The sequence below is a fragment of the Ammospiza caudacuta genome, chromosome 19 (assembly GCF_027887145.1).
Source record: "Ammospiza caudacuta isolate bAmmCau1 chromosome 19, bAmmCau1.pri, whole genome shotgun sequence".
Lineage (NCBI taxonomy): Eukaryota > Metazoa > Chordata > Aves > Passeriformes > Passerellidae > Ammospiza > Ammospiza caudacuta.
Genome location: NC_080611.1, coordinates 12,973,870 through 12,991,778, shown reverse-complemented (window position 1 = coordinate 12,991,778; position 17,909 = coordinate 12,973,870). Strand labels below are relative to the sequence as shown.

The 17,909-nt window shown below is 41.7% G+C and overlaps 2 protein-coding genes across 3 annotated transcripts in view; one reads left to right on the top strand and one right to left on the bottom strand.

Annotated features, from left to right (window-relative positions):
* Positions 1–935: 935 nt before the first annotated feature.
* Positions 936–15,411, bottom strand: SLC16A3 (solute carrier family 16 member 3). 2 transcript variants are annotated; one of them, XM_058817158.1, is made up of 6 exons: positions 15,334–15,396; positions 10,661–10,777; positions 8,804–9,048; positions 8,090–8,233; positions 6,976–7,743; positions 936–5,671 (listed from the first exon to the last, which is right to left on the bottom strand). In XM_058817158.1, the coding sequence occupies exons 2-6, from the start codon at positions 10,765–10,767 to the stop codon at positions 5,385–5,387; spliced, it is 1,551 nt and encodes a 516-aa protein (XP_058673141.1). In that variant the 5' UTR covers positions 10,768–10,777; positions 15,334–15,396; the 3' UTR covers positions 936–5,384. The 2 variants fall into 2 exon arrangements, with proteins under 2 accessions (XP_058673141.1, XP_058673142.1); XM_058817159.1 differs by lacking the exon at positions 10,661–10,777 and having other exon boundaries at positions 15,334–15,411.
* CCDC57 (coiled-coil domain containing 57) overlaps positions 15,364–17,909 on the top strand; it is a 15,705-nt gene continuing 13,159 nt past the window's right edge. Inside the window, exon 1 of the mRNA XM_058817187.1 lies at positions 15,364–15,770. Coding sequence (XP_058673170.1) covers positions 15,364–15,770 — 407 coding nt within the window. The remainder of the gene's footprint in view (positions 15,771–17,909) is intronic.

Here is a 17,909-nt window from a genome sequence, read left to right as displayed (position 1 = left end):
GGTTTTCTGTCACAAGAGTGGGCTACTACATGCTAGTAAGTTCTGTCATTTTAGTCCACTGAGTAATATTAATTCCTGCAGCAGTATATGGCTTGGTTTGGCCATTGGGTTGCAAAGCATTTGATTACACCTTAAGTCTTGCCAATGTAATTAAACTACCATAAAAAAGTAATCGTGTATCTATTCAAATACTAAGGGGGGGGATGTGTTTATGTAAACTAGACCTGCGACCTTTTCAGTGTAAATATACAGAGAAACTTTTTAAAGTGAGCTTTGAAAGTTTTCTCAAAGATCTCTTGACAGATCCCAAAAGATTGGTCTTGCTTGTGAATTACACTGCTTGTAATTTTGATTCACCTGGATGTAGCCTTGAGATTATACCTTGAGGAACTAGTCCTAGCTGAGGTACCGTAGGAGCCAAAAACCCACAACATAAATGTATGCCTGCCCTGTGTTTTCTTAGGAGCTTTCAAATTCTGAAGAGCATCACTTGACAGTGCAGACAGCTTGCCAACATGTCAGTGTTCAAAATATTTTGGGCTTTATAACTCAAGACAGTTCATAAAACTTTACCTGCAGACAAAATCTGGAGCACTATTCGGAGGAGAACATTAATATTTTTTGCACAGCACAAAATTAATTGCTGTTATTTTAAATTAGATGATGCTCTAAAGTAGTCTTCAGGATCACTTACAGCAGAAGCACATATCCATTTTGGAACTGGCCAAACTATGAGTCATGGCAAAAGCAGTCCCCTTGCCCACATTAAATTCTGGCTGCCTGTCAGCTGAGTGTCAGCTCTTCTCTATAAACACTCTTGTCCCTGTATAGCTGTTTAATAGGTATGTGCAAATGAAGCCTAATATCCATATTGGGGTGCTAAAGTTATTTTTTTCTGAGCTTATTTTCTCAAACCCACAGTTTTTGACAATCAGATATTTATTTATTCACTACATTTGCAACAGTTTACTAGAAAAGCATAAAAAAATTACTAAGTATAAATATACACATTACATTAAAGTGCATTAACAAGAAACAAAATGTCATCTCGCACAAAATTAATTGCTTCCCATAATCCTATAGACGAGTGTGGCAAAGAGACACAGACACACTATATAAGTCAATACTTACATGTTGTAACATGTAAGAGTTTGCATTCTGAAATTCTTCCTTTTATAATTGTCTACCAAACTAAACATTTTCTTTGGGATGTGCCAATGGGGCATATATGAATTTTGCTTTTTCATTTTGAAGATTGGTTGCTTGATTAGGGGAATGTTCTAATTTATTTTTAAAGAATGATTCTACGTTGCCTAATACCCGTTTGTGTAGATGGAATTTAATATTAGCACAAAATCTCTCCAGTCCTTTACACCATACCTTCATACCATCCATCTCAAGTCTTAACTTTAGGGAACTGGCTTATTTTGAAACAGCTGCATTACTTTAAGACTTCTAGTTCTGCTGAGGTCTTCTAGGCTCCAAATGGGTACAAAATATTTAATTTAGAATTTTCAAAAAAGCAAACTGATCTTTGTATAGGAGGAAGAAAATAATTTTAACTGCTCACTGTCTAATAAATGGGCAAACTGTCTGTAATCTACTCCTGTGGGTATTTTGCCTGTTTACGTATATATTTTTATTCATGTATGTATGTATGTATATACACACATATGTACATATGTATGTGCAAACACACGTATTCTTTTTTATCTAGTCTCTGTGTATTACTGGCATTTATGCACATTTCATCTCCTTGCATCAGGCCCTTACTTTCCTAAGACCCATTACATAATCAATCATACAATACTTTGCCAATAAATTCTATAGTACACAATTTATAGAATGTGTGAAGATCCAAAATGCTTTAAAAATTTTGCTAGCCTGCGGGGTAAAAGACTATTCACTACTTTCAGAGAAAGAATCTTGGAAAACTGTTTTGGGTTTTTGATTGTTTACTTTCCAGACTTCTTAGATATATTCATGATCTGTGTGTCAAAAGAAATTATATATGTTTCAATAGTGTATGATGTTGGAGTAAACTATAATCTTTGGATGCTTCGCAACTTGGTTGCATAATTACCTACATTCCCTTCCTTTTCCTTTTCCCTTTTTTCAAATCACAAAATTTTAATCAGGTGAAGGTGGAACAAAGGTTCATTTGGGTAGATGTTGCATGATACTGTTCTGCCTGTGACCCTGAGCAATCAATGTCTCCTTAGCAATGCTTTATGGCTTCGATGTGTACATCCTCAAAATATGTGGATGAGCACATCTCGCGGACCGCTCTTAAGGGCATCTCAGTGGTATGGAGATTAAAGAAATAGAGTAGCAAAGTATCTGGAAGAATTTTAAATAAGTTCCTTGCTTTTAAATATACAAAATACTTTTTTAAAATATTTATCAATCTATTTAAATATTTACAGTAAGCAGAGTTAAATTAAAAAGGAGCCTGGCTGGACAGTGCTGGGAACCTAAGGACTAGATGCTTGTGGGGTTTAGTTTTGGTTGGTTTTGAGTTTTTAACACACTGGGGTAGAAGGAGAGAGATCTATAAAATAGGAGATGTATTGACATGGACACAAAGGGTTATTGGAGCAGTTGGATACATGCTTCAGCCCAGTCTAGTGTAATGGCCAGCAGGTGTTCGGCCTGGATATCTGGCATGGAGGTTTCCTTCCCATCAGTTTAACGAATCTCTTTCCAAGAAGATAAAGGCAGCTGAACAGAAGGAGGACTGGAGGGCTAGCACACACTTCGGTGTTACCTTGAGTGGAACTGAATGGGAGCAAGGAGCTTAACTGGCTCTAAAACTCTGAAGTACTCTCAAGCCTGCCACTTTGGATGTTGCTAAGAGAGCTACATTAGGAGTTTCTCACCTTTGTATTGATGCTTCTTGCAATTAATTAAAATGATAAAAGATTTTACACTGATAATATGCTTTTTTAAACTGCGTAGTGAATTAAATTCTAACCCTTTTTTTCCTCACAGTCAATAAAGGAGTCCTTTGATTTGACCACTGTCATTCAGTAAGCATCTCCTGCTGTCATAAATACTGCAAGCCATTGGTAGGCCTGTGCTGAAAGCAGCACAAGAGCATTGGCAGTACCAGTCAATGGGATCGGTCTTTGAGTGGAAAAAAATAACTTGTATTGGCAAATGAGGCCTTTCTATTAACACCAGTTTGGCTTATAAGATGATTTATGGTTTCTTGTTGAACCGTGTCTCCTTGTCTTCCTAACTTCTTTTTCTGTCTCAAATCACATAAAATTACAACATAAAATTTTTTCCCGCTTAACTGTAAAAGTATTATGTATGGAAAATGAAACATAGTCTGGAAAGTCAGTATGATAAGCACAAATTACATTCTGTCACCTATAAAGCAGTCTGGACAATTTGCAGAATAACCATTTCATTCTGTGATAACTGCATAGCATTATCTAGCAAAGAAATCCAGTGATCAAAGCACACAGTAAGTCAAAAATGGCTGTCTGAGAATCTGAATTCACCTTTTGAAAGGTTTTTAGTTTCTGGTTTTTGAAACAACAGGGAACTCCAATCTGAAAGCTGTATCAGGCTTTCCATGTATCATCTGAAGCAGCCTCCAAGGATATAATAAATTACTCTGTGGATTCCGTTTTTCTCTTGCCTTCTGGAGCTATCAGTGTTGTGCTTCAAGTACCAATTTAGTCTTTAGCAAACTGGAGCTAAGTTCAGTAAGCAAGCTGTTACAACTGGGAAATACCATTTGCTACGATTGCTGCCACTAAATTAATAAGACTTTAAAATAATGCACTACATAGGATGTAAAACCAGTTTATTCTATGTAGCATGCATTTCTTTTTAAAGTTATATTTCTAACCTTCCAATTTCTGTGCAAGGTTGTCCTAACAATGCAAAACCATTTTGAAGAAACTTCCAAAATGGAAGTTGGTATCATTCATTAGAGAATGGTTCATGGTTTTGGCACTTTGTTTCCATTAGAAATTTTAAGTGGATACTGAGTTGTAAGGGATTAGGGTCTTTCAGTTTTCAGTTATTAAGCAGAACAATTTTGGCACCTGAAAGCCAATATTCCTTTGCTACTACTAAGAAAATTGAATCTGTTACATTTAGTCTGTTTTGAAGATTGTTACTGCAGTTACAAAGCCTATTCAGTTTTTTATAAGCAGATTTAAGAGATGAGATGCAGTAGCATGATTTTATATTTTAAAAAATTACATTTCTTGAGTGGTTTTGGGTGGGAAAAAAAATACAATGCCTTCCTTTTCTATTCAGTACCATGCCATCATAAAAATTATCAACCGTTCTATCATGTTTCCTCAAACAGCAAGAATGGCACTTTGAACTTCCATAGATTAAGCTGGGGGGTAGGGAAGTGGGATAAATGGGGTAGAAAAAAACCTCAAAACTAAACATATTAAAACCTTTCCATGATGCTAACATTGCATTTTATGGATGACTAACATGTTTCAAAGTAGTTCACTCTCTTCCCAAAGTCTACCCACTCTGTAAGTCATCCGGAAACTTGCACCATCATTTCTTTTGTATGCAAAATGGACACTTTTTCAGACTATTCTACTGATCATCTTGTCCATGTTACTTGTAATATTTTTCAATGCTCTAGGGAAATTTTACTGAAAACAGTGCATGGAATTGTGGACTAATTTTGTTTCCTCAAGGTCTGTCAGGATCCATTCTGCTGTTTGGGGTTTTTTTAGTACTATCTCAGAATACCACTTGTGTGATCTGCTGAGGACACTGTCTGTAATGTGCCTTTCCAAAAACAGGATTTCCAGGTGATTATTGCAAAGGTTACAGGTTTAGGCAGAAATGCATTTACATAAATCAAAGTTACAGATCTTATCAAAATTAAATTAGGGCTGAGCCAATTATCTAAAAAAAATCTAAAAAGGTAAGAAATTCTAAAACCTAATGGAGACCTTTAAGTTCCTGAGATTTTTATCCATCTCAAACTCTTTTCCCTTCACAGAGAACGTAGGGAAATTATATTTAGCCACACAACACAGCAATTTCATCAATATTGTCTGAAAACATACATATAATTCCACTTTTCTGAAAATATGCTTTTCCCGTATCTTCCAAGTGAGCAGTTTCTGGTGATGCATAGCAAGAGCCTACTTGTGTTCATAAAAGCTTTTTTAGTTTACATAAAATACATAACCACAATGTTCCACCTTTTACCAATAAAGCTATTTTTCCGGTAAGATGTTGTCCAGCTAATCAGCTTCCAAAGAGACCTGATGAGCTGACTAGCCCCAAGTTACTAAAGCAGATGGCCCAGCCCTAAACTATTTCTGTTTCTAAAATAAATAGCATTGGAAATCTTTCTTTTCTAAACACTTCTCAGTTCCTTGTTATGCTCATACACATGTTTCTGGGTTAGTTACAACTTCGCCATTTTTTTCAGGCTCATCTTTCAGAAACTGCTCCACTTCAATAGAGTCCACTTTGGCATCTTCAGGAGTTTTGTTTTCACATTTGTTTAATTCCTCTCTTTCTGCTGCTTCTTCTTTTGTATGTGGTTCTTCTGATTTTTTCTTAATGCAGAAGAAATTCCCCAAGGCCAATACAAGGGCTGAGGTGGTAACTTCAATTCCAGCAATAATGAAAACAAACATGTACCTCCCCGTTGCATCCAGGAGTTTTCCTGAAAAAGGCAACATTCCAGGTAATTAACAAAAGTGATTATCTTGCAGTGAATATTTTTCTGATTTTTAAAGCATTTTGACTCTCCTGTCTAGAATCACCATGACTACCTAACAAGATTTTTTGAAATAGGATTAAAACAAGTTTATAACAAAATATTTCTCAATTATTTCGGTTCAGTTTAACAGTCACTGACACTACATGAGATATCAAAACACATAGTCTGCTGCACACAGAGGCATGCAGTTCATCTGAAATAAAACTGGCCTCGCCTTCAGATGCGAAAGATCAAACAGATGCTTTGTATTTCAGATAAAAATATGTGCATCCATGGATGGTATCTGTGTCATCTGTATCATGATCTGATCATCATTATCCTCTTGCTCCCAATTTCATTTACCTTTCTACACGGGTAGTGGACTGCCTGCTTAAAACGAAAATGTTATTCAATAGTCAGTCTGGAGTAACTGACTGGTTCTGACACTGGGAAAGGTAAATTTTTACAGGATGCGGTGGATGTGAAAGAACAGGTGGGAGGATATGAAGGAAGTGCCTCTCCAAACCTAAAGATTGGAGGAAGTGCTGCATAATACTGGTTTTCCCATGAAGGGGGTTTTGTTAAAATAAAAATACTTATCTGGTATAAACAGTAAACATTCTATGGCAGTGACCTGGTGGGTTTTGGGAGGGAAAGTGTGTTTCAGTTCAGGGTCTGTAAAATGTATGTTCTTTGATTAGTAATTAATTTGTGTTTGACTTCAAATTAATGAATTTTACTATTTTGTTATGTCCCCTTATTCTTGGGTTGTAAGATGTGCAGTAGAAGCACTCCACCTTCCTTAAATCAGTCTGGTTTTATAGGCCTCCTTGTAGGATTTTATTTTGTCCTTCAGATGTTTTCTTTCCTCCTCCAAATCTACCATGGATATAGAGAATGTATCCTAATATTTCCCAAAGAAAATTGACAGGTTTCATATTCTGAATCCCTGTGAGCTATCTACCAATAAGAAGATCAGTGCAGGGTTTCAGAAAGAAATAGCAGCATCTCGAGATGGCAGTTTAACCAATCCTGAAATAGACCCAAGAAGGAAACAGGTTATTCCATCCCTTCTTGGAGTATTTCAGAGTGCAACTGCAGAAAGCCTTCAAAAGATGTGCAACTGCAGAAAGCCTTCGAAAGATGTGCAACACTAGCACAATCTGCACTTCTTGAGTGACTCGCATCTTTTTCTCAGCTCCCTTATATTTTGTGTAAATTAATGCAATGCACACAATTTTAAATTCCAAGCTAAATGGCATACTTGCCTGCTGATGGTGGGCCAATCAGAACAGCCATAGCTTCTGCCAGGAGCACTAAACCGATAGCACTGGAAAACTTCTGCGTACCAACGATAGCCATGAGAACTTCAAACTGAAGAGCACCTACCATTCCATAAGAAATGCCAAAGAAAATGCAAAAGACCACCAGTCCACCATAATCAACAGACATAGAGCCCATGAGATCTGTAAAACCATTAAAAATCATAGCAAAACTGAAGAGGTAGACACAGCGTGGTCTAACCCATTTAAGACCAGCTACCATTCCACAGATTGGGCGAGCAAAGATATCAATGAATCCCAGAATAGTCAGAAGAAAAGCTGCTTTGGTGTCTTGATACCCTAAATCCTTGGCATAACTCACAACAAACACTGGAGGAACAAAGAGGCCAAGCACCATGATAGATGCTGCTAGTGTATAGATTACAAAACCACTGTCTTTAAACACACTGAAATCCAGAAGTTTTTTCTTCACTTTCTTCTCAGCTGGCTCTTTGGTAGCTTCAGCCTTTTTGGGTGGCTCCAAAGGTCTCATTAGTGCTCCGCATACACAGCAGTTGAGCAGCATCCCACCCAGGATAAGGAATCCTCCTCTCCAACCGTACTCATGCTGTAATATCTGCCCCAATGGTGAGAGAGCACAAAGAAACACTGGACTCCCAGCAGCAGATAGCCCATTGGCTAAGGGCCGGCGTTTGTCAAAGTAACGGTTTAACATGATGAGTGAAGGCTGAAAGTTTAGTGCCAAACCCAAACCTGTAGTAGAGGGTACATAAAAATTAATACTGGCCTACAATATCATTGTTAAAGATATTCTAATTACAGTTTTTCTGACTCATGACTTAAGAGAAAATAGTTTTGTTCCAAATGGACAGAAGAATCCCAAGATAACACAAAGTATTTTACCCCCATAGTATTATTGTACTTTATGATTACACTTCATGCTAATAACAAAAATAAATGATCTTTTAATTTCACATTTATCTGCCATCTTTATAAAAGCCCAGTTGGGTGATCCTTATGCTTCGGGTATTTTTCACTTAAACAAAACTTCAGCCTAAAGCTAAGATATAAGTGAACTCATTGTCAGCATAGTACTTACCAGTAATCACACCTGCAGTTAGATAGATCTGAACGATGCTTGTGCAGAAGGAAGCTATCACCATCCCCATTGAAGCAAAAAGGCCACCCACCAGCATGACAGGGCGACAACCAAAGCGATTGACACATACGCTACAAAGTGGACCTAGGCAAGAAAAGCAAATTACAGTTGCTACAATAAACCAACTTTTACAACTGATTTTTTGATACTTTGTATTTCTTTGGTAGATTTCAAAGTGCAACGTTCATAGTAGGAATCAATGATCTTAAAGGTCTAAGGTCTTTCCAACTTCAGTGATTCTGACTTGTTTTGTACTTTGTCCATAAAGTCAGGCCAATCAGGAAAAATGTCCTTCCCTCTGTAGTCAAATACTTTTGTAGTCAAATACTTTTGACTATTTGTAGTCAATATTTTTTGTCTTCATAGTGCCTTGTGATTTTTCTTTTTCATAATCTTTAGCAGCTACTGACTTACAAAGACATAATTTTAAATAAACTGGATGGGCTTAAAAATCTTCTGATTGATGTGATTATTAGTAATTCTTCCTTGGAATGCCTTATTTGCACACAACTAATGATATGCAGTCATGATACAGACTGTAAACGGCTGTAAGATTTACAAACTTAATTGTATGACAATAATAACTGTAATAACAATAATTGTAATAAAAAAATTGTAATAACAACACTGTTTCAAAACCAGATAACTACTCACCTGTTCCATAAAGCATGGCCAACAGAATGGAGGAAATCCATGCAGTGTCGCTATATCCAATGCCAAATTCCCGGATAAGTTCTTTAAAGAAGACACTAACTGCCTTAGGAAAGGCATAGGAGAATCCTGTGATGATAAAACAGCCAAAAAGGACAGCCCAGCCCCAGCCTCCATCAGGGGCTTTAACACCTGAGGGACCATCATCAGCTACTACAGCTCCCATGATGAAGAAGCTTGTGTGTTCCCTAAGAAACAAAAAGCAATTAGTATTCTAAAATTGCACTACCATTTAAACTAAGGCTTGGAATTATTTTTAAAAAACAGTCTTGTAAATGCAGTGCAATTTTAACTATTTCTTGTTTAGGTTTTTACAAAGCTTGCAAAAGCACATGAAAATGAGATGCACGCAGCTGAGTTTTAAATGAATGGCCCTGCACAGCTCTCAAAGTCAAAGCTGGATTTCATCCAAAGCACTGCTTCATCAAAAAACTGAAGCCGTAACAGCATTTCAGGGGTGTATCTGACTTTCACAAACATGTAATAATTACTGAATTAAAGTCTGCAAGATATTTTATATAAGACCTTTTTACATGAAGCTCCTGGCCTATTCACTTAGGAGACCTGTTGCATCACAAATGCTCTGAAATGGAGGACTAATCACCCAGATTTTTTATTCCCCACTGAGGACAGCTGTACAGCCCTGATACCCTGTTATCTTGAAAAGATAGAAAGGTCCCCTTGAGATGATTATGAGCTATCATTTTTCACACATCAAGTTCAAATGATAAACTGCAATGAAAATCCCCAAGAGCCATTTTTGTGGATGCTGGGAGTTAGTAACTGAAGCAATGCTCAGTACAGCTGCCTGCCTGACACAAATATTTGCCATTGTTGTTACTACATGATCAGTAAGAAAAAGTAATATTTGATGAATCTCGGCTCAAATGTATAAAGAACAGGAATAAGATGTAAAATTGAAGCACTTCAGGGAGTATTGTCACTCGCACTACTTTCAAGTTGTCCGAATATTTCATTTGAAGTGAAGGTTGAAAATATTGGGGGAAGGGTTGGGCAGTTTTCCTTCATTTCCATTACCCGTCTAATAGCAACACAAAGTTAGTAATAATACATGAGCACGCTTTGTTGAAATACAGCAACTGGCAATCTCTCCAGACTGCTTATACAGTGCTGGGTGGGGATATTCAGTGCCTTACAGCATTCACCTCTGGGCACAGGCTGGGACTATCTCCTTTACTGCGTCTACAGCAAAGTTGTTATAAAGGCAGCCTCTGCAGACCTAACAGGGCTGAACCCCGATAGCAAACTACATCCATGCCATATGAAGCGGCGAGTGGCTTTGAGAAGAAACACCGTTAAGAACTATTTGGCAGCACGCTTCTTCCTTTCAGAAGAGAACTGTCCAAGATTTTCAGGGGGAGAGAAGTCAACTCGGCACGCGGCGCAGCGAGCCTGGTGTGGCCGCGGTTCGGAGGAAGAGCCGGCTCCCCGCGCCGCACTCCGACCCTCGGGCAGAGGCTGCCGGAGCCGCCCCGCCCGCGGCCCCGCCTGACCCGCGCGGTGATGCCCCAGCGGGGCGCGCGCGGCCGCCGCACTGAGACGTGCGGGACGTGACTCCCGGGCCGGGGGCGGGCGCTGCCCGCCAGTTGCGCGCGCGGCCCGGGCGGAGCCGGAGCCGCACCCCCGCCCAGCGCTCGCAACCGCCGTTGCCGGAGCCCGGTGCTCCCACAGGAGAGGGAAATATCCTCCTTCCTGGCCGTTCTTGAGCTCTTCCATGCCCAGCAGAGCAAGTCAGCCTGAAAGAGACACATTCTGATGCACCTGCCTTACGGAGCTTACCATCTTTGCCATGAGGAGCAGTCTCTAAAACGGTTTAATGTTTTGCTGTGATGAAAGACGTAGACTTGCTGATGTGAGGGAACCTGGCCTACTTTCCAGCATTTCATAAAAAAAGGTCTACAGGGGAACACACAGTAATATCCATTTACTCTTTACATCACGACTACTACCACATTTGGCAAAAAATCACCACAAGCCAGCACACCAGATCTTCAGGCACCATCCTTTCAAGAGTGATTCACATTTGCACACGCGCGCCTCAAAAACAGCTCTCTTAAAGGGAAAGGCTGCGAGAACTTGGATGGTTCAGCATGCAGAAGAGGATGCTCTGGGGAAGCCTTATTGCACCTTTCCAGTGTTTGAAGTGGCTACAAGAAGGCTGGAGAGGGACTTGTTACAAGGGCATGCCGTGATTGAACAAGGGGGAATGACTTCAAACTGACGGTAGATTTAGATTAGGTATTAGGAAGAAATTCTTTAGTCTGAGGGTGATGGGGCCCTGGTTGCCCAGAGAAGCTGTGGCCGTCTCATCCCTGGAAGAGTTCCAGGCCTGGTTAGACAGGGTTTGGAGCCATGTGGCCTGATGGAAGGTGTTTGTGCCCACAGCAGCGGGTTGGAATGAGATTAAAGTTTCTTCCAACCCAACCTACTCTATGATTCTATAATCAGTGTTATTCATCTGGTTTTCTCCATTGGTTATTCATGTTAACACATCAAAATAAAAAGACCATTAACCAGAACTAAATGAACCCTGTCTCCATAAACACAGCAAGAATGTACTTCATCCTGTTGTGGTGTACCTTACTAGGCTGGGCTGCATTCACCTCCTTAAGAGGTGAATAATAAATAATAAGGAAGTAGTGCAGAGGTTCCTTTACAAAATGTATAAACGAGGGGTACCACCTTTAGAAAAGGCAGGCTTCTGGTTGATCTGCACTGGCAAAATTTTTACTTAGGATTTCACTACAGTGCTGGGATGCCATCAAAGCCTGCTAAGATAGAAGGCTACTGCCTAACTATTGCAACAGCTTGTTTTGTTTTCTGCTTTTGCCAGCTCAGCCCTATTTTAGAGACAAAGGATTACATTTAACTGGCTGCAGCTCAGTTTCATATTTCCACAACAGACATAACAGTATTGTCAGTATTTGTTCCAGATTCCTTCTATCATGAAGGAATTCTTGCTTTGGTAATGTGCAAAACAAAGGCAGCATCTGGGGTTTCATCTTCCTGATATTATCTTCTTCTTGTCATGGAAACTAATATAGACTCAGTTAGGAGGAAATATTAGGTAGCATTGTGGGTGGTGTGATGGTGTGGTTTCTGGGATGACGTATTATAAAAAGGAGCAGCTAGAAAAGGCAAAAATCTATTATTTCTGTTTAGCCACTACTCTTATTGGCAACATAGCTGTACTTCATGGTCAGCAGTATGGGTAGGAAGGACACTTATGAGCATGTACACTGACTTATACAGCTTGAGAACTTCGTGTTCTCAAGAAGAATTAATTTCAGGAATTTTCAAGAACAATTAATTTATTCTAACTACAGCTGAAATCTACACAACCTTGACTTTCTATGATACAAATAAGAGATGGTTATCAAAAGTAGAACATAAGCCTCCGAGTAGGGAACCCAGTTCAGCCTAGACTTCAGTCTGGAGCCACACCCAGGTAAGATTTGTACAACTACAAAATAAGGAAGATGGTATAAGCTGAGTAATGTAGACATCCTCCTTCAGTTTTTCTTATCTGTGAACAAAGAAAATAATTTCTCTCTTCATAGAGTGTTGGGGGTATGAATATCTTGAAAAGCATAGGCTGCTTAATGTTGTGCTAATAGGAATTATAAACCTCCTGTATTTGCCCAAAGATATTAAAATCTAAGTAAACAAAATATGCATGTTATTCTTGATTTTAAGGATTCCTAAGACTAACCAACTCTACTGAAATTTTTCAGGAAATGATTCCTGAAAAAAAGTTTTTATTTTAATATTCTCCAGACCCTTATGATAGCCCTCTACATATAGAACAACTACCCTTTGTATTGACATCACTGACATCTGCCTATTCAGCATGACTTTAACGCTTTCCTGCTTCTCCAAAGTGCAAATGCAAAAATCTTTAAATCAGATTTTATTACAACTCAGGTAACTCATAGTAGCCATTTAGATGGGCCACTGGTATAACCCACTAGTGCATTTCCTGTGGCTTACCTGCTTAAATATTAGCCAGTAGAATTATATGTTCATTCCAAAGGCTGTTCCCTACAAAATCATTACCATATTTATCAATGCCTATTTTGACCTCCTGTCCTCCTTGCAAGGCCCCACAGTGACTGCCACGGTCCTATTTTGGCCTCCTCCATTTCAAATCAGACAATTTTTCGAGGTCTGCTGCCTTTCTTAAGGGTTTGCCAGTTTTCAGCATTCTCTCATCTCCCTCTTAGAACTCCTAGAATAATTCTGTGCTGTCTGTAGCTGTAAGTGGTGTTCCATACCAAATCTTGACTATTAATTATTCTCCAGTCCCCATTTAGCCTCAAAACAGCTGTTCACTGTTACTACAGTGAGTAACATTCATCACAAGTCATTAGCAGACCTCACTGACAGTAAATTCACACTGCAATTTTATGTGTAGCAGATAATGATAACCAGTTTAAATTCTATTATCTGGGTAAAGTGCTCTATAGGCAAAGTTGTGACTATTTATTTGCTTGTCCTATTTTATATAATGAAAAGTTGCAGAATCCCAACTTCACTTAAGAACAACTTACGATTAATTTTCATGCATCATGAAAATTAATTTCAGCTCTGTGGCTGTGATGGCTTTGCAAAATGTTGAAGCTTTAGAAAAACATAAATGCTTGACAATTGCTTATAGTGAAGATGTGTCCTTATATTGTTTAGTATAAATCCAAAAAGTGACAGAGATAGATAAAAACTAATTAAGTGTCGAGTCCTGTCACCAGCTGGGCATCTCTGCTTATTTTTGCAGACTATAATGGAACTACCTTTATATATAACGTGCTCACATGCACATACACTGTATCTCAAGCTAGGTGAGCACTTGTAGCTGAATGTAGTGAGAAAAGATAATCTGTCTCAGAGGTAATTTTACACTTTGGACAGTGCATTTTCATAATAGGGTGTCACACATTGAGATATGCGAATTGCCACCTTCAGTCACAATTTAAAATGCCACCTTTTTATTTCTATAATATACCTTGAGTTGTACTTCTGACTGAACCACAGAAGGTGTACTGTACTAATAGATTCTGATTTACATTTTAAAACCGCTGCCACACTGCTTCCTCTGAAATAAACACTGCAAAACCATACATGGCTTTACTCTATGACATCCTAAATTGAACGGATTGCCCAAGAGGAGTGCATTTCCACTAGTGCTAACGGTCTGCCCCTGTGCGGAAGCTGAATTACTGAAATTCAACTCCACCTTTTTGTGCTTTTTCTTCTCTCCACAGAATTGCTTAGAAGGCAAACCGCAGACCCCTTCAGGTGGATTGCGAGCAGCATCAAAACAAGGCTCTTTCCCAAGAGATGGAGGGGCCTCGGCGGCCGCCGCGCGGGAGGGGCCGTGGGGGAGAGGGCTTGGGAATACAATGGTGGCGGTCGCGGCGTCGCCACGGCCACGACCGCTCGCGCGGCGCTCCGGGGCGGGCACGTAGCCCGCGCAGCCCTCAGCCGAGGCGGCTCCCGGGGAACGCTTGGGTCGCCGCCGCAGGCAATGCTCACGCAGACCGGGGAGACGCCGCGCGATTCCGCGTCCGGGTGCCCCACCGTTCTTAGTGTGCTCGCTGAACCGAGTAACGGGGCTCCTGCCTGGGGCTGAGACGATGTCCTTATGAGGGAACAGTCCCTCAGACTGCTCGTCACTCGCTCTGACGGACCTGAACGGTCACCGCTATGACAAAAAATTCCGAAATTCACCTCCGAGGGCTCTACACTGAAACAGGAGCTGAGCAGTAGCGAAGGGACAGCGGAGGCGAGAGACCCTCGTCCCCCAGTAACGGTGTGAAGCCACGAATGGCGGAAACAAAGCCCGAGCTCGCGGGCGTCCCACGAGCCACCGGTGTGGCACTGTACGTGCCCTCGGGCAGGCGGCACTACGCGCCTAGGCGTGACGCGGCTGCCAGAGGGGAAGCCGGGGGCCACGCTCTCTCGTAGCAGGCGGAGTGGTGCTCGGTGGCCAGCACCGCTCAGCGCCCGGACAGCGCTTTCAGGCTGGTGGCTCTGAGGACGTTGGGCGACCCATACGGCAACGCGGGTTTCCCGACGAAGAGCTGAGCCCGCGTGGCCCCACGAGCGAGGAGAAACGCAGCCAGCGGGACGACGCCGCGCCGACCCTCGTGGGGTGGTGCCAAGGGGTGCGAGAACAGTCGGCGTCGTGCCCACGTCCCCACCGGCGCCAAGCGTAGCCTCTGGGCAAAGGATGAACCCGTGACTCTTACGCCGCGCTTTGCCCAAAGCTTGGGCGGCGCAAGGGCTCATCCGCCGGCCCGGAGACCCCCACGCAGAGAAGCGCCCTCGGTCAGGTCGGCGCTCTGGGTTCGGCTCACCCGTCTCCGGACCCCCCACTCCGCGCTCCACGCGGCGTTCGTCCCCGTGCCCCCGGCAAGGACTCCGCAGCATCACGCACGACGGCCCCGCCTCAGTACCTGAGTCACGTCCCGCGTCTCGGCGCGGGGATGCCCGTGCTGGCGCCGGACCGCAGCCCGCTGTGCCCCGTGTGCCCGCGCAGAGCCGCACGGCCCGTCTGCTCCCGGGCTGGGGAGCGCTCCCGCGCGGCGGCTCTGGGGCTGCTCGCCCCGCCCTCCACGCGGGGCGCGCCCTGGGTCCTATCGCCGCCGCGGCGACTCCCCCTCCGCCACAGGTTCTTCGGCGCCCGGGCCCCGGCTGCGCGCAGCGCGACTCCACCGGCGCCGGCTCCGGGCGGGGCCCCGGCGTCTCACAAGGCATCAGCACGAGCTTTGCGCTGCTTGCATACAGTGCAACGCGGGGCTGGTCCCTGCCGGCACGAATGCTGCGCTGGCTGTCCGGAGGAAGAGGACCTGAGCAGTGGACTTCAACTTATGAATGGATTTCTGCTGTTGAGGTTTGTTCTGTGCTGCCGTTTCTGTTTTATTGGGAGCGATCAGTTTCCTCATTGTCTCCTCCCACGAGAATTACTCCTACGAGCTTCCTTGCTTAGTTGTTTTCTTCTTAGAAATTTGAGTGTGATATTTTGTATATTGAATATTGAATATTCTGATATTGAGTGTGCATTCTGTAGACAACCATTAGACTTCCCTCCTCATCCTTTACCAAGGGAGTAAATATTATACTACTCCCTGCAAATACGGTTTCATAACATACTCCTCCTTTTACATCTGGATGGAATGAGCTTTCTGCATTAATCTCTTGGGACTCAACTGGGATTCCTACAAACGTTTGATTATAAAACTGATGTGCTGATCTATGAAAGTTGTGGTGGGATTCTTAAAGGCACCGAAAGTAGCACTCCTATGGATACCTGGGGCTTAGGAAATTCAGGAGTAGGTGACTCCATTCTTTTGTGTGCTTCTAGCACACAATCCAATATATACGGGAGTGACACCACACCTTAAATCCTGTGTTTGGTTTTCACTCCCTCACAACAAGACAAACATTGAGGGGCTGGAACATTGCCAGAAAAGGGCAACAGAGCTAGGGAAGGGTCTAGACCACGAGTCTGATGGACCCTAGCTGAGGGAGCTGGAGAGACTCAGCCTGGAGAAAAGGAGGCTCAGGGGACCTTATCACTCTCTACAGCTACCTGAAAGGAGATTGTACCAAGGCAGGCATCTGTCTCTTCTCCCAGGTAACAAGTGATAGAACAAGAGGAAATGGCCTCAAGTTGTGCTGGAGGAGCTTTAGATTAGATATTGGAAAAAATCTCTTCTCCAAACAGGTTGCCAAGCATTGGAATGGCATGTCCAGGGACGTCATGCAGTCACCATCCCTGGAGGTTAACAGCTGAACTCAACGATCTTGGGGAAAAAAATTTCTAAATGATTCTAAGATTCCTATAACCTATGTGGAATTACACAGGGGTAGGAGTCTAAGTAGGAGAGGACAAGTAGGATACAATATTGTCTTTTGAGAACTAGGATATCGCACAGATTAGTAGCTTCCAATGTAAAACCTACTTGCTGAAATCATGTAATACCAAGGCAGGAACTGAAGCTCTTTTAATGACTTAGAAGCTTTTTCTTTCCCTTGTGCATTATGTTTGCATTGGCTATTGGTTCAATTTTGCTGAAGTATAGTACCCATTTGTACATGCTTAAGGATTCATTGCATTAATGTGTGAAGATGAGCAAGGCCATGTGGTTTATTTTAAGTAGATAACATACAGACAATAAGACTGACACTGCTAATCTTAAAGACTAGTAAAAGTAAAACCAGTTTTTGACTGTCCACTGTTATCTGAATTCAGGCCATTCACTTGCAGACTAGGTGTATTCAGATTTCAACATCAATCCCTGAAATGACATTGTAGTCTGTAATCTTTTTTACTCACCATTAAAGTTTGTCTGTTTGGGACACTACTGAATCACTGTAAGTTATCAATTACTCATTTAGGGAACTAACATGCATTTAACTATGTGACTAGGGGCTGATTGAAGGTACATTGGAGAAGATGACAGCTAATTTGAAAGGGGGGGGGGCAGGGGTGAGGAAGGGTTGAAAAGATAATGTGGTTGATAGGTTAGGCAATGGCTAATATAAGGGTGTAAAGAATGCCAGCAGTCAGAATGGTGTACGGACTTGGACGTTTGCCTATTATGTGCTGATTCTGATGAGGGCTCTGAGGGGCCCACTGCACAATATAAATTATGCCGGGACTTGCACTACAATTTTTGTGTGTTCATATATAGAAAATCATTTTAAGCCAGGTTTCACCATTGTATTTTAAACCAGAGGTGATTCATATAAGTAAATTAACTAAATCTCTTTAATAATTGCAGTATTCTGTAACTATAATTTGCTAAATGGAACTTGCTTTATTTCGAAAGTCAAATTGTTAGTTCTGATTCTAATTTTCATTGTTAGTGGTGGAAATAAACACCTCCTTTCTTTAACTGGCATGGGGCTGGACACACAATTCCCTTCTGATGACATAAGGAAAATTATATAAGAACTACTGATAATGCTCTATCTTCTCGAAATTAGTGTACTTCATATATCATTTGGGTGCAGCATTCGAGTTTCT